We start from the raw sequence: 15,485 nt of genomic DNA on the forward strand, positions 1-15,485 counted from the left end.
GCTGTGGTTATTTACAACCATGTTAATTTCTATGTTCACTTCTAAATGTTTTATTGTCACTTCAATTAAATTGATAACCAAATAGTTTCTCTCATACCCACGAATCCTACAAATATTCAACTCTCCTCTGACAACTCCTTCTGTCTTTTTAAGATCAAATTATAAATTTAGAAGAAGAAATTCACCTAGAAAACTTTTGAGATTTCTCAGAGAGAGCCCCAAGAAAAGCACAAAGGTTTATTATTTCACCTTATAACACAAGGGATTCTAGAAATTACTATTTTTTAAATGTATTACTATTTAAGAGTTGTATGGTAAGAGTTGTCAAACCAGAAAAGACTACACTTTTCCAAGATTAAAGAGAATACGTAAAATATTAATACATATTAATACAGGTTCAGCATTCCTAACTTGAAAATCCAAAATCCCAAATTTTTTGAGTACTGACATAAGGCTCAAAGGAAACGCTCACTGGAGCATTTCAGAGTTTTGGATCAGGGATGATCAAGTGACAAACATACTGCAAATATTCCAAAAGTTAATAAAAAAAAAAAATCTGAAACATGGCCAGGTGTGGTGGCTCACACCTGTAATTCCAGCACTTTGAGAGGCCAAGGCAGGTGGATCACCTGAGGTCAGGAGTTCGAGATCAGCCTAGCCAACGTGGTGAAACCCGTGATGGCAGGTGCCTGAAATCCCAGCTACTCAGGAAGCTGAGGCAGGAGAATCGCTTCAACCCAGGAGGTGGAGGTTGCTGTGAGCCAAGATAACGCAGTCGCACTCTAACCTGAGAGACAAGAGTGAAACTCCATCTCCAAAAAAAAAAAAAAAATCTGAAACACTTCTGGTCTCAACCATTTTGGATAAGGGATATTCGGCCTGTATTTTTTTTTTTTTTTTTAATGTATGCTTTATGGGAGTCCCTCATGATTTGTAAATTCCCTCACCATCCAAAGTATGTTTTTACCCTCAGGAGAAACACTGTTCAAAATTCTATAAAGTAACTCTATGGAGTTTCCCTATCTTTATCAAAGTCCTGAAGGTACGCTGCCTGATGCCAACAGTACAGCGCTGCCCATTATAATTTCACTTTTTAAAACGTCTATAACCTTCTTTCCTAACTTGAATCTAGCATCTTCTCCAGTGGTTCTTCACTAGGGATGTACGTCAGACTTACACATGGCATTCTGTAAAAATATAAATGTCTGGACCCTATTTCTACATCTACAGGTGAACTCAGTTCCCATTTTGTCTTTCATTGTGCTTTTTCAATGTTCTGGAACAAACTGACACTTCATGACAAAGTAAGTCTTTCCCAGAGTCTCCAAGATCCTCTAAAGAGGTCTGTGAGGTAAAAACAATTTTCATAATTATACTACTAGGTCTATTTACTTTATATTCTTGATATGAAAAATTACATCTGCCCATTTTCATAAATAGGTTTCTTCTTTGAAAATAGGCTTAATCAGATGTTTTGCCTAGTATTTTTTTGAATGGCTTTATTACCTTTATTTTGCATGTCATAGAAAAAATTTTATCAGTAGCATTATTCTTATTATGAACCCTCCTCAGACCCTTGATATTTAACAATTACCGGTAACAAATTTACCATGATCATTAAATCTGTCATCTTCAGACAGCTTTTGTCTTCTTTAGATGCTTGCCCAAAGGCTGCGCTGTAAGCTATATAGATCAGAGTCTATGTCCTAAAGGAGAGACTCCAAGCCTTGTGAAGAACTATTAATACTTCAAAGAACAGTCTTGGGTAGAAGGTTCTAAAGTTGACTGCTTTGACAACTTTTAGACCCTATCACTGGACTGAGTGAGATTTCCAGGACTAGTCCTTCTAGAAACAGACAGAATCATGCAAGCTGATCCCTAACATATACAATGAAGTAAGAATTACCTAAGGACTGAATGAGCTGATGGAGAAAATCTCTCTGTGGTCATGTGTTGGCAATACTGTTAATATTATTTTAATATTCTATTTTCTGGATATATGAAGAAGCTTTTTGTCCTCTTAAGCTAGCTGTCATCTACACATTTTAGTAGACTGCTTTTGTAAACTAAAATCAAACATTCTAAAATTGTATCTGACCTTGCATCTCACTGACACCCCATCCCAACCCAAATTCAGATTTCTTAACTAAGTCTCCTTACTTTTCATGGTAGTTATCTGCAACAGTTAAATAAGAATCTGTCTGCCTCCTTTAACCAAGATATAAGTGGACAAGTTACCTGTGCGACTGACATCTCACCTGGATTTCATATTTGAAAACGGCATAGTAGGTACAACCAGATACTTTTTTTAAGGAATAAAGGTTGGCTTTCCCTATGGAATCAGTGCCTACGAAGACCTCCCATATAAGCTGGCCTGGTGCTTGTCTTACACGGCCCAGTCTTGGAGATTTTAAGGAAAGCCATACACTTCCTGACAGGACATGAACCACAGGAAATATGGGGGACCTTTAGTAGAGTGAGATTCACTCCAATGTATACCTACTGCAGGTGAAACCTAGTAGAGAGAGTTTCCGAGACTTAGTTTCCTATCCCTTAGATAGCAAATAATCAAGGATTTTTAAAGTTCAATCTGACATTCCTTATGAAAACTTCCAGACAAAAGTTAATTTTGTGACTTTAGTAAAAGTCAATACTGTACGGCTCTAGATTTGCAAAAACAAACTGAAGGAGGCCTATTTATTGTTAATGAACAATCTTGCTGCACCCATGCCAATAAGCAAGCCAAACATAAGACCAAACTTCTTGTCATCAAGACTCTCTCTGAGATTATTATGGTCATGAGGTAGATATAGGCTGTCAGAAAACATTATGGAAGAATTTGAAGTAAGCAAAAAAGATCACTGTCTAGCACACTCTTTGTGCCTTCTATAGTCTTTTTCATAACTGTTGCAATTGACAGCAATGCCAATGATTCTCAGTAAAAATGCAAATAAAGTTTTCCCCTGAAATGTAATTGATTATTGCATTTGAATAATGACCAGTTTTACATCTATCTCTAAGTTAATTTTAGCATTCCTAATTGCCTAAACCAGGGGTGTCCAATCTTTTGGCTTCCCTGGGCCACATTAGGAGAATTGTCTTGGGTCACACATAAAATATGCTAACACTACTGATAGCTGATGAGCTAAAAAAACAACAAAACAAACAAACAAACAAACAAAAAAACTCATCATGTTTTAAGAAAGGTTATGAATTTGCATTGAACCACATTCAAAGCTATCCTGGGCTGCATATGGCCTGTGGGCTGTGGGTTGGACAAGCTTGGCCTAAACATACATGTATTTTTTGAATTCTCCTTTTGACTAGCTGTAACATCTTACTGGTTCCTTTGGTAACTAAAGAGCTCAATAAATTCTTTGATCCATGTTGACTTAAAATTATGAAAAAGGCAGTTTGGCTATACTACTCTAAAATAAACCTATATATTTAAAGGAAAAAGGAAAAAAATAGCATAATTAAGTGAAAGAGTAGAAAAAGAGATAAATTATATGAACAAAAATTTGTATAATTTGAGGATATACTGGATGGATATTACATGCAAAGTTAAAAAGTTATCAACTATGAACACTAAACCAAAAAAATATTTCACAGCTTAAATAATACAGAAGTATATCAATAGTGCTCATATATAATACATTGATCTCTTCTCAAGGGCAAACCAGTACTTCTGAAAAACTCTCCTTTTGGATTATTTGCAAAATAAACTTTATCCCACAAACTCATATATTAAAAAATCTTGGCCGGGCGCAGTGGCTCATGCCTGTAATCCCAGCACTCTGGAAGGCCGAGGTGGGCAGATCACGAGGTCAGGAGATCAAGACCATCCTGGCTAACACGGTGAAACCTTATCTCTACTAAAAATACAAAAAAATTAGCCGGGCATGGTGGTGGGTGCCTCTCTAGTCCCAGCTACTCGGGAGGCTGAGGCAGGAGAATCGCTTGAACCTGGGAGGCGGAGGTTGCAGTGAGCTGAGATCATGCTACTGCACTCCAGCCTGGGCGACAGAGCGAGACTCCATCTCAGGAAAAAAAAAAAAATCTTAAGGTGCCTATATTAGAAATACATTCTAACTTCAGCAAACCATGTAGTGTTCATCTCTTCTGCATTAGCAGCATCGACTTATGGTGGGCTAGTTACTTGACCTCTCTATATTTGTTTCTTCATCCCTAAAATGGGGATAATGACAAAATCTACTTCATAAGGTTGTTTTGGGAATTAAATGAGCTAACACAAGTACAATAATTAGAATGGTATGTGGCCCATAGCTATTATTATTTTTATATGCTATCAGTGTATATTATGAAACACTTGATGAAGCCAACCAATAAAATTTCTCAAACTTAAGATGAGTATTTGGTTTTTAAAAGTTTTTATAAAACTCAGCACAAACTAAAGACTAGAAGCCTGTAAGTGCTTTTAAAGTCACCTTTCCATTTTTTCTTCTTGCTCATTATTGGAAATTAAAAGATGAGCCACCTTCACACTCCTCTGTCTCAACACTGACATTCAAGCTGAAACGCAAGTACTAAAATGGAGGGTGTGGATGGGGAAAGTATAACATATAAGTAGATCTAGCCTGTGAGGTAATCAGAAGGTATTAAAATGAACATATTTAAAATTTTTGTTTCCAGTCTCAAAATAAGGCTATCTTAAACAACCAAACTAAAAAAACAAGACTTCAAAAATAAAAATTGGGCCAGGAATGGCAGCTTACGCCTGTAATTCCAGCACTTTGGAAGGCCAGTGTGAGTGGATCACTTGAGCCCAGGAGTTCAAAACCAGCCTGGGCAACATGGTAAAAACCCCATGTCTACAAAAACTAAAAAACTGGCTGGGCATGGTGGTGCATGCTTGTAGTCTCAGCTACTCAGGAGACTGACGTGGGAGAACTGCTTAAGCCTGGGAGCTTGAGGCTGCAATGAGCCGTGGTCATGCTACTGCACTCCAGCCCTGGCAATAAAGGAAGGCTCCGCCTCAAAAAAATAAAAATAATAAAAAGTAAAATTGGGGTGAGTAAAGTGGCTCATGGCTGTAACCTCAGCACTTTGGGAGGACAAGGTAGGAGGATCGAGGCCAACAGTTCAAGACCAGCCTGGTCAACAGTGAGACCTCTATCTCTACAAAAAAATAATAAAGAATTAGCCAGGCATGGTGGTGCATGCCTATAGTCCTAGCTACTTGGGAAGCTGAGGTGGGAGGATTGCTTGAGGCCAGGAGTTTGAGGCTGCCATGAACTATGACTACACAATTATTTCAGGCCAGGCAACAAAGTGAGACCATGTCTCTAAAAAAATAATAAAATAAAATTAAAAATTGATTGGGGGAGTAGAGGAGAAAAAAAAATTCCCACAGATATTGCGAAGGAAGACAACTAGATCTTAAGCCCCTTTTAGCTAAAAAGTTATTCAAATCTATGAATTTGGGAAGCCTTAGGAAGCAAGAACTAGGAACCAGAAACAGAAAAACAATCTGCTTTTGATGGAGTAATAGTGTGATGTAAACATGTGTCACTACTAAGCCTTTCTAGTTTCCTAAAACAAAAAATAGATATACTTCTGGTGGAATAGTTAAAACGCAGTCTCAAATCCTTCCTATTTTCAAACTTAATGGTGGAGAAAGGCCTGTATTTTTATATAATTTACCCAGAAAACTGAATCATAAAATTTTTTATAAAAGAGCTTTAGAGGGAGAGGGAATTCAAACAAACTTATTAAAAGTCAGACCAAACAATTCTTTAGTGATTTTTTAAAATTACTCATTAAAAAAAACCATGACAAAAAATGTATCAACATAAGATACCTATGTTTCGTAGAATTTCAACAAGTTTTTCTCTTTTTGAGAACTGGCCAACTTGGAGAACGGTCTGCTGAACATCTCTACATGCTCCACCCACTTGTCCAACAGCAACAAACAGATAATTCGACTTTAAAAACTCTGCAGCCAACCTTGAAAAACAAAAAATTATTCTTTAACTTATCCTCTTCTCCATTAGTATCCATAATATCCACTGAATTCCTGTAGGTGTTATCTCAATATTAATCAGACAGCAGATTACGACAGCTATAAGATGGTTGGTTACTTATATCACCCAAGTACTATTTTGAAAGATCAGTATAAAATATTAGGATTTTGCAAAATATGTAACTACTAGAGAAAAAGTTTGTCACAGTATGTATATGGTAATTACAAGTGGATTTGCTATCCACGCAAAACTATATAAAATATGTGTATAACACTTAAAAAAAGCATGAACTAAAACAAATAAACTGCAATAAGCAGGAATTATTTTTTAGTAAAAACTGAAATGTAAGCCTAAGGCACAAATTCTGTTCTCCACTCATTGTTTTTATGTATGCTATTATTAGTTGTTTTCTGAAAATATTAACTATTAAATTACTCTACTTCAAATGAATGATTTCAAGCAAACCAGATCTTAGGTAAGTGCTCTCTATGTCATGACACACATAGAAAGTAGTATTTGCAAGGCACAATTGGGCAAAACAAGTGAGACAGGATGAAAGGCCCAGGGACACAGTGAAATCAGGATAGGTGTGCCTGCCCCAAAGGTTAAGGGTATCAATATCTTGACACATAGTTAACTCACTATCAGCATGCAACTGAGAAGTCTTGCTTTAGATCACATAGAAACATGGGGGAGTGGACAAAGTTGCTAATGAGAAAGATGAGTTTTTAGGGATAAATGGGGAGGTTCAAATCTCTCTTCAATGCTTCTCCCTCCTATGTAGCAGTCCCTTATTTACCAGCTGGCTCCTTCATGAAAATAGCTCAAATTCAGCATATCCAGAATCTTAATAAATCACTGCTTCTTCTTTCTCCTTACTTCATCTCTTATCATAAAAGCAAAGTTTTTTTTTTGCCTTCTTTTAGAGTCACTCTCTCACCCAGGCACAAAAGTTAAAATCATCTGAAATTCTCCATCATTCTTTTCATTCACTAAAACTACAGAGTGTTTTGTGTCATGTGTACAAGGTACTGGGAGTAGAAAGATGAACATTAGCCTATGAGGTCATCACATCAAGTAGGAAAGATATATTTAAAAACTTACAATTTTAGTGTTAGAATAATGTTTACTGAACACTATGTTCCAAGAAATGTACAAAGTGACTTAAATAGTTTTTTTCACAAGATACACTGGCAGGAAATGGATGAAATGATTTAGAAAAAGCCTCAAGTTTGAGGCGGGGCACAGTGGCTCATGCCTATAATCCTAGCACTTTGGAAGGCCAAGGCGTGTGGATCACTTGAGTCCAGGAGTTTGAGACCATTCTGGCCAACATGGTGAAACCTCAAATCTACAAAAAATAAAAAATTAGCCAGGTACGTATGCGCACACCTGTAGTCCCAGCTACCCAGAAGGCTGAGGTGGGCCTAGGATGGCTTCAGTCAGGGAGGTCGAGGTGGCAGTGAACCATGATTGTGCCTCTGAACTCCAGCCTGAGCAACAAGAGTGAGACCGTATCTCGGAAAAAAAAAAAAAAAAAAAAAAGGTCTTCAGGTTTGAAGCTTCATCTAGGGAAGCAGCAGGCAAGAATGTGGAACACTAACGATTGGGGAAAGGCATTCTATGCAGAAGGAAAGAAGAAACAAGCACAAATAATGAGAAAAGTAAAATTCAGCTTTCTCAGCCAAGAGGAAATAGCTCTAGTAGACTAGAAACACACGACTCCAGGTAAGAAAGTAGCAGGTAAGCCTGAGATTGTCATGTGTTAAAGAGTTTAAAAATCAGTCTATGAAGATGGAAAGATATGGGAAGGTTTATTTTAAATAAATGTCTAAAACAATCAGACTTTATTTTGGCATTGCCACTAATGCAGAAGTGACACTAGAAGCAGGGAGACAGGTTAAAAAGCCACTTCCAGTGAGCAGGGCAAAACCGATAAGGACCTAAATTAAGGTGGGAAATAGAGAAGAAGCTAACAGATATGAAATATTTTAGAGATTACTGCTGTAATGGTTAATACTGGGTGTCAACTTGACTGGATTGAGGGATGCCTAGATGGTCAGTGAAAAACTGTTTCTGGATGTGTCTCTGAGGGTGCTACCAGAGGAGACTGACATTTCAGTTGGTAGACTGGGAGAAGAAAGCCCACCCTAAATGTGGGTGGACACCACCCAGTTGGCTACCGGCGCAGTTACAACGACGTAGGCAGAAGAAGGTGGGGTAACTTTGCTTGCTGAGTCTTCCGGCTCTCTTTCTTCTTCCCATGCTGGATGCTTGCTTCTGCTCCTCTTGCCCTTGGACATCATACTCCAGGTTCTTCAGACTTTGAACTCTGGGACTTGCACCAGCGGCTTCTTGGGGGATCTATCAGCTTCCTTGGTTTTGAGGCTTTCAGACTTGGACTAAGCCACTGCTGGTTTCTCTCTTCTGCAGCTTGCAGATAGCCTATCATGGGACTTTACCTTGTGATTGTGTGAGCCAATTTTCCCTAATAAACTTCCTTTTATATCTATATATATATATTATTGGTTCTGTCCTTCTGGAGAACCCTAATATCACTGCCACGTTGTACTGAGACAGGGTCTTACTCTGTTGCCCAGGCCAGAGTATAGTGGCACAACCATGGGTCACTGCAGCCTCAACTTCCCGGGCTCAAGACATCCTCCCACTTTAGCCTCCTGAGTAGCTGAACCTACCGGTGCATGTCACCACACCCAGCTAATTAATTTTTTTTTACATAGACAGGGTCTCACTATGTTGCCCAGGCTGGGCCTGAACTTCTAGGCTCCAATGCTCCTCCCACCTTAGCCTCCCCAAAGTGCTGGGATTATAGGAATGAGCTACCGCGCCTGGCCCAAGTTGAGTATTTTTAAAAGCGGAGTTAAAAGACTGTGAGAGAAGAATCACCATGATTCAAAAATTTCTGGCTTCAAAAGATCACGATGCCAATAACCAGAATAAAGAAAACTGGAAAAAGGGAGCTGAAGAAAAATTGCATTCTATTTTGGACATGAATGTGAGTTACTAGTTATTCATCTGAGAGAAAAAACACCCCAAGAAGTTAAATTTGAAAGTATGGGCCGGGTGTGGTGGCTCACACTTACAATCTCAGCACTTTGGGAGGCCAAGGCGGGCGGATCACCTGAGGTCAGGAGTTCAAGACCAGCCTGACCAACACGGAGAAACCTCATCTCTACTAAAAATAAAAAATTAGCCAGATGTGGTGGTACATGCCTATAATCCCAGCCACTGGGGAGGCTGAGGCAGAATCACTTGAACCCTGGAGGCGGTGGTTGTAGTGAGCTGAGATTGTGCCATTGTACTCTAGCCTGGACAACAAGAGCGAAACTCTGTCTCAAAAAAAAAAAAAAAAAAAAAAAAAGTCTGGGGCTACAGAGAGAGATTAGGAATACAGGGAAGAAATCTGGGAGAGTTACAGGTATAACTAGAAGCCATGGCAGAGTTACAGGTATAACTAGAAGCCAAGGGGACGGATATACCATAACTCAGGGAATATGCAGAATGAGAAAAGGACTGCACAGAATGATGGGCAACTGGTATCATTTAAGAGTAGACAATGAAGCAATTGAGGAAGAGTCAGGAAGCAAAGAATGTAAACAACCCAAGGTCAGATAGGAGCTTATTTTGTTTAACATATATCCCCAAAGCTTATAATCAAATATGATTCACAAAAGATCCTCAACAAGTATTACTGACAGTAGTACACGTTTGCCATTTTGGGTGGTCAACATACAAATACTTTCCCATTTCAGGGTAAATCTAAAAAGAGTCAGGCTGCTAATTAGATAGTTACCAAAGAAAATGGTGGGAATGCAAATATCTCATCTCCAATTGAAAATACTATCCAGGGCAGGGTGCGGTGGCTCATGCCTGTTAATCCCAGCACTTTGGGAGGCCGAGACGGGCAGATCACCTGAGGTCAGGATTCCGAGACCAGCCTGGCCAACATGGTGAAACTCCATCTCTACTAAAAATACAAAAAAAAAAAAAAAAAAAAATTAACCAGGCATGGTGGCAGGCACCTGTAATCCCAGCTACTCGGGTGGCTGAGGCAGGAGAATCGCTTGAGCCCAGGAGATGGAGGTTTCAGTGAGCCGAGACTGCACCATTTCACTCCAGCCTGGGCAACTGAGCAAGACTTCGTCTCAAATGAAAAAAAAAAAAAAAAAAGAAAGAAAGGAAAGGAAAAAGGAAAGGAAAAAGGAAAGGAGAAAGGAAAGGAGAAAGGAAAGGAGAAAGCAAAGGAGAAAGCAAAGGAGAAAGCAAAGGAGAAAGGAAAGGAGAAAGGAAAGGAAAGGAAAGGAAAGGAAAGGAAATACTATTCAACTGTTAAGAAATGATTGTTTTGTGTATCACTAAGAAAGAAAAATATCCTGCCAATTGACCTAATGCTGTCTTATGAGTTCTATTTTCCTTCAATAAAGAACTCTTCCTAACTTTACACAAAGATTTACCATATAACAAATAGATCAATAGCCAGCACCACTATTAAAGGGCTTGGGAATGTTTGATATACTAGCACAGGATCCCATGTAACATTCTATCAAACCAGGGGACCAACTTTAAAGCAAAAGAGGCATTGGGACAGGCCCATAACCATAGGATTCACAGATAATATATACCGCATCACTCAGAAACTGCCAACCTGAGAGAACATTGGAACTGTCTGCAGAAAAAAAAGTTCAAGGGCCAGTTTGGAGGCAACTCTTTATGAAGAGAGGGCATTATCCAACACAACACAGTAATTCTTCAAATCAAATATCCATATATGGTGCATGAGTCTGGGAATCCAGGAAAGCAAGCAATACAGGCCCACCTACCATCACTCTCAATGACCCACTTGGGAAATCTATGCTTCCCATCCCTTCTTGTCCACCAACTTTACGTTCTATAGGTTTTGAGGTCTTGGTTCCCAAAGAGAAAACAGTTCCACTAGAGAAAATAGCAAGAGTCCTGCTGAATTACAGATAGTTCCCCACTTACAACAGGGTTAACATCCTGATAAACCTATTGTAAGTCCAAAATATCTTAAGTCAAAAATGTAATTAATACCTACGATAAACCATTATAAAGTTGAAAAATCATAAAATCATACGTTGAACCACAGGACCATCTGTATAAGCTTCTGTTGTTGCATGGGCACTTCTGGCTCCTTGAGACAAGGGGCTGGCAGGAAAAAGAGTCACCATTCCAGTAGGGATGTGTCACCCTAATCTCTGAATTCACTAGACCACATGGTATATAACATGATCTTCAAATATCTGCCAATAATTGGTATATGAATTTTCTACCAAAGCCTCAGTTCTCCCAAATCCTATACATTTAGGTTTGAAAAGAAGGCATAATAATAAAAATAACTTCATTTAGTAAGCACTTATTAAACCCTAGCTGCATTCTATGCAACACACACACACACACACACACACACACACACACACACACTTCTTAAATAAAATGTGATGTTAACATAAAGCCAGGAATAAAGGTAAGAAACAATGGAAAATGTGGTAAACATTTTAGAAATACATCTACTTTTTAAACTACCTATATTAAAATCTTAAAGACAAATCTCTAAAAATAGGATATTCACATTGCTTCCACTTTGATAAAAGTATGTATATAACCAAATTATTTTTAAGAAAAAAACTTAACCTTTGAATTTCCTCTGGAAAAGTTGCACTGAACATAAGGGTTTGGCGCTGTTCCTTTGATGGCATTCCTGGGCAAGAAATTAACTTCTTCATTTCTGGACCAAAACCCATATCCAACATGCGATCAGCTTCATCCAAAACTAAATATTTGATCTGTTTGAGACCAATCTTTAAGGATATTTTCAAAGGTAAAAGAGAAAATGCATATTAGTTTATATTAAACTATTCTCCACAATTTCAACTGTTAAAATACTGTGAAGAACAAAGACTAGAAATCGGTGTATAAAATGAGAATTGTTATGCTTAGATATTACTGTATATTTCAGTTCAATTTTCTGTTATAAAGGATTTTTAAAATTAAGTCTAAAAGAAACCAAACGTCTAGATCAACACTGTGCAATAAAACTTTCTACAATTACTTAAAAGTTCTATTAACTGCACCTTTTTTTTTTTGAGACAGAGTCTTGCTCTGTTGCCCAGGCTGGAGTACAGTGGCACAAGCTCAGCTCACTGCAACCTCTGCCTCCCGGGTTCAAGTGATTCTCCTGCCTCAGCCTCCCACCATGCTCGGCTAATTTTTTTTGTTTGTATTTTTAGTAGAGACAGGGTTTCACCGTGTTAACCAGGATGGTCTCTATCTCCCGACCTCGTGATATTCCCGTCTCAGCTTCCCAAAGTGCTGGGATTACAGGTGTGAGCCACCGCACCCAGCCTATCTGCACTGTTTAACATGTCAGTCATTAGCCAAAAGTAGCTAGCTATTAAGCACTTGAAACGTGGCTACTGTGACTGTGGAACTGAATTTTTAATTTTATCATTCTTAAATTGTTACATGTGGCTAGTGGTTACTGTATTGGACAATACAGATCTGGATTATAGTATCTCATAAAGTTAGACTCTAATGTAAGAAAGAAAATATCCTAACAGCATGACATATTCAAATATCTTCTAACTGGTAAAATTTTTTCTAACATCTTTAAATCCTTAGTAAATTATCCATCCTCTAATCACTCGGGAACAATCAGGAACCTCTTACCTTCACATGAACATCTTTTACTATAGACAGAAGAACACACTTGCAAAGTGATTTTGGTACCACTATGAAGAAGTTAGCAAGAAAGTAAGGTAGACATCTCTGGGTCCTTTTAATAAGTATACTAAGAAATGCGTGTTTATGCAGAAATAACATTTTTTTGAGTAACCCAGAGGGATTAAAAAGACTCTTAACGCGGCCAGGCGCAGTGGCTCATGCCTGCAATCCCAGCACTTTGGGAGGCTGAGGCAGGTGGATCACAAGGTCAGGAGATCGAGACCATCCTGGCTAACATGGTGAAACCCTGTCTCTACTAAAAATACAAAAAAAATTAGCCAGGCATGGTGGCAGGCACCTGTAGTCCCAGTTACTCCGGAGGCTGAGGCAGGAGAATGGCGTGAACCCGGGAGATAGAGCTTGCAGTGAGCTGAGATCGCGCCACTGCACTCCAGCCTGGGTGACTGAGCAAGACTCTGTCTCAGAAAAAAAAAAAAAGAAAAGACTCTTAACTCAGAAGGACCCTTTAAAGAGATTTTTAAAAGTGTATCTGGTTCATTAAGGTGAACTGAAAGTACTGATTTAGAGATGTAAAAATATGGTATATGAATTCCTAAATAAGTACATGGCCCTAAAATCTTTTTAAAGATTTAGAAAATTAACAATCCTGGTTAATATCATTCCCATGCTTACACAGGAGACAGAATTATTGATGCCACAAAGGGTTTCTTACATGAGAAAAACATATTTCCCCAAGACATGTATGAAACCAGATAAAAAGTTATTAACTACATTTTTCCCCCAGCGTAGTGGGACATAGAATATGGATTCTGGAACCAGACCCAGATTCTAACATTAGCTCTATACTTACTAGAGCTAACTGAGGGATTTTAAAAATAAATTACATAATCTCAATGAGTTTGTTTTCCCGAGTATAAATTAGAAAACACTATTCCCTGTTGCGATTATCTTGAGAATTATATAAGAATGCATTCAGGCCGGGCGCGGTGGCTCACGCCTGTAATCCCAGCACTCTGGGAGGCCGAGGCGGGCGGATCACGAACTCGGGAGATCGAGACCATCCTGGCTAACACGGTGAAACCCGTCTCCACTAAAAATACAAAAAACTAGCTGGGCAAGGTGGCGGGCACCTGTAGTCCCAGCTACTCGGGAGGCTGAGGCAGGAGAATGGCATGAACCCGGGAGGCGGAGCTTGCAGTGAGCTGAGATCCGGCCACTGCACTCCAGCCTGGGCGACAGAGCGAGACTCCGTCTCAAAAAAAAAAAAAAAAAAAAGAATGCATTCAATGAATGTGATGGAGGCTAACACATAAATGGTGCTCTAGTAAATACATCTGTCTTTACCTCATTCTTTCCTTTTCCCATACCAAAAAAAAAGGATCAATCTCACAACTTCGTTATTCCTATATGGCGTACCTTTTCTTTGCCTATGATATCCATCAGTCTTCCAGGAGTAGCACATAATATATTACAGCCTTGTACTATTTGTCGAATTGAATGCCCCAGCTGGGTTCCCCCGTATATAACAACAGCTCTTACACAAGTCCTATTAACAAGAAAACTAAATGTTACTTTCTAGTTATTTAAAAATTAGGCATCTGTTTCTAACAAGATATAAAACAAAATCCAGAAAGAAAAAACGTTCAACTATCTAAAAAAATATTAAATTATGGCTGGGTGCAGTGACTCATGCCTGTAATCCCAGTACTTTGGGAGGCCAAGGCAGGCAGATCACCTGAGGTCAGGAGTTGGAGACCAGCCTGGCCAACATGGTGAAATCCAGTCTCTACTAAAAATGCAAAAAATTGGCCAAGCATGGTAGCATGTGCCTGTAATCCCAGCTACTCAGTGGCTGAGGCAGGAGAATCGCTTGAACCCAGGATGCAGAGGTTGCAGTGAGCGGAGATCCTGCCACTCTACTCCAGCCTGGGCAACACAGCGAGTCTCCACCTAAAAAAAACAAAAAAAAATGTGATATTTTACTTGATTTTTTAAAAATTACAATACTTTTGGGGGAACAGGTGGTACTTCATTACATGAGTAAGTTATTTAGTGGTGATTTCCGAGACCTTTTACTTGATTTAAAAGCCTGAAAGCAACATGGTACATGAGGATTAGCAAGATATAAACATTGAAATAAGCAATCCACATGTTTTTCCAAAAGATCTATCAGGTTTGATATTAAAGTGATTTTGACAAGCATGGAAAAAAAATAAAATCACCTGTGGTGGTTTTAACATACATATACAAATTCTTCAATATATTCCTTCCTTCAAATATGGATTCTACCTTTCCCCTTCAGTGTGGGCAAGGCTAGCCTCATGAGTGTGCAACCTGTCCAGTCACACAGAGTTCCAAGTTTAGAAGAACCTTGTGCTTCATTTAACGCTCTGCTGTCGCTGCCCTGAAATTTGTAATAATTTTACAACAAAGGACCTGCACTTTCAATTTTGCACTAGTTCCAATTATAATAGCCACTCCTGAGTGGGGTCAAACTTAGTGGCTTGCTTCTTACAATGTGGCAGAATGACAATGTGTGACTTCTGGGACTATTTCATAAAAGCTATTACAGCCACCTCTTTCTTCTTACTGATCACTCAATCTAGGGGAAGTCAGTGCCATTTAATCATGCATCCCTATGGAGAGATCCAGTGAAGCCCTCAGATGACTGGCTTGACATCTTGTCTGGTTGACAATCTTGTCAACCAGGATTGGTTGACATCTTGCCTACAATCTCATAAGAAACTCTTAACGCAGAAGGGCCCAGCTAAGCCAAGC

The 15,485-nt window shown here is 38.9% G+C and overlaps 1 protein-coding gene across 4 annotated transcripts in view; it reads right to left on the bottom strand.

Moving 5' to 3' along the window:
- LOC105499396 (DEAD-box helicase 4) overlaps positions 1-15,485 on the bottom strand; it is a 73,672-nt gene that overhangs the window by 7,682 nt on the left and 50,505 nt on the right. For all 4 annotated transcript variants that reach the window (XM_011771942.3, XM_011771948.3, XM_011771944.3 and 1 more), the window contains 3 exons: positions 14,124-14,253; positions 11,658-11,824; positions 5,822-5,967 (listed from right to left, as the gene is read on the bottom strand). In XM_011771942.3, coding sequence (XP_011770244.1) covers positions 5,822-5,967; positions 11,658-11,824; positions 14,124-14,253 — 443 coding nt within the window. The remainder of the gene's footprint in view (positions 1-5,821; positions 5,968-11,657; positions 11,825-14,123; positions 14,254-15,485) is intronic.

Source organism: Macaca nemestrina, chromosome 6 (genome assembly GCF_043159975.1).
Source record: "Macaca nemestrina isolate mMacNem1 chromosome 6, mMacNem.hap1, whole genome shotgun sequence".
NCBI classification, from domain to species: domain Eukaryota; kingdom Metazoa; phylum Chordata; class Mammalia; order Primates; family Cercopithecidae; genus Macaca; species Macaca nemestrina.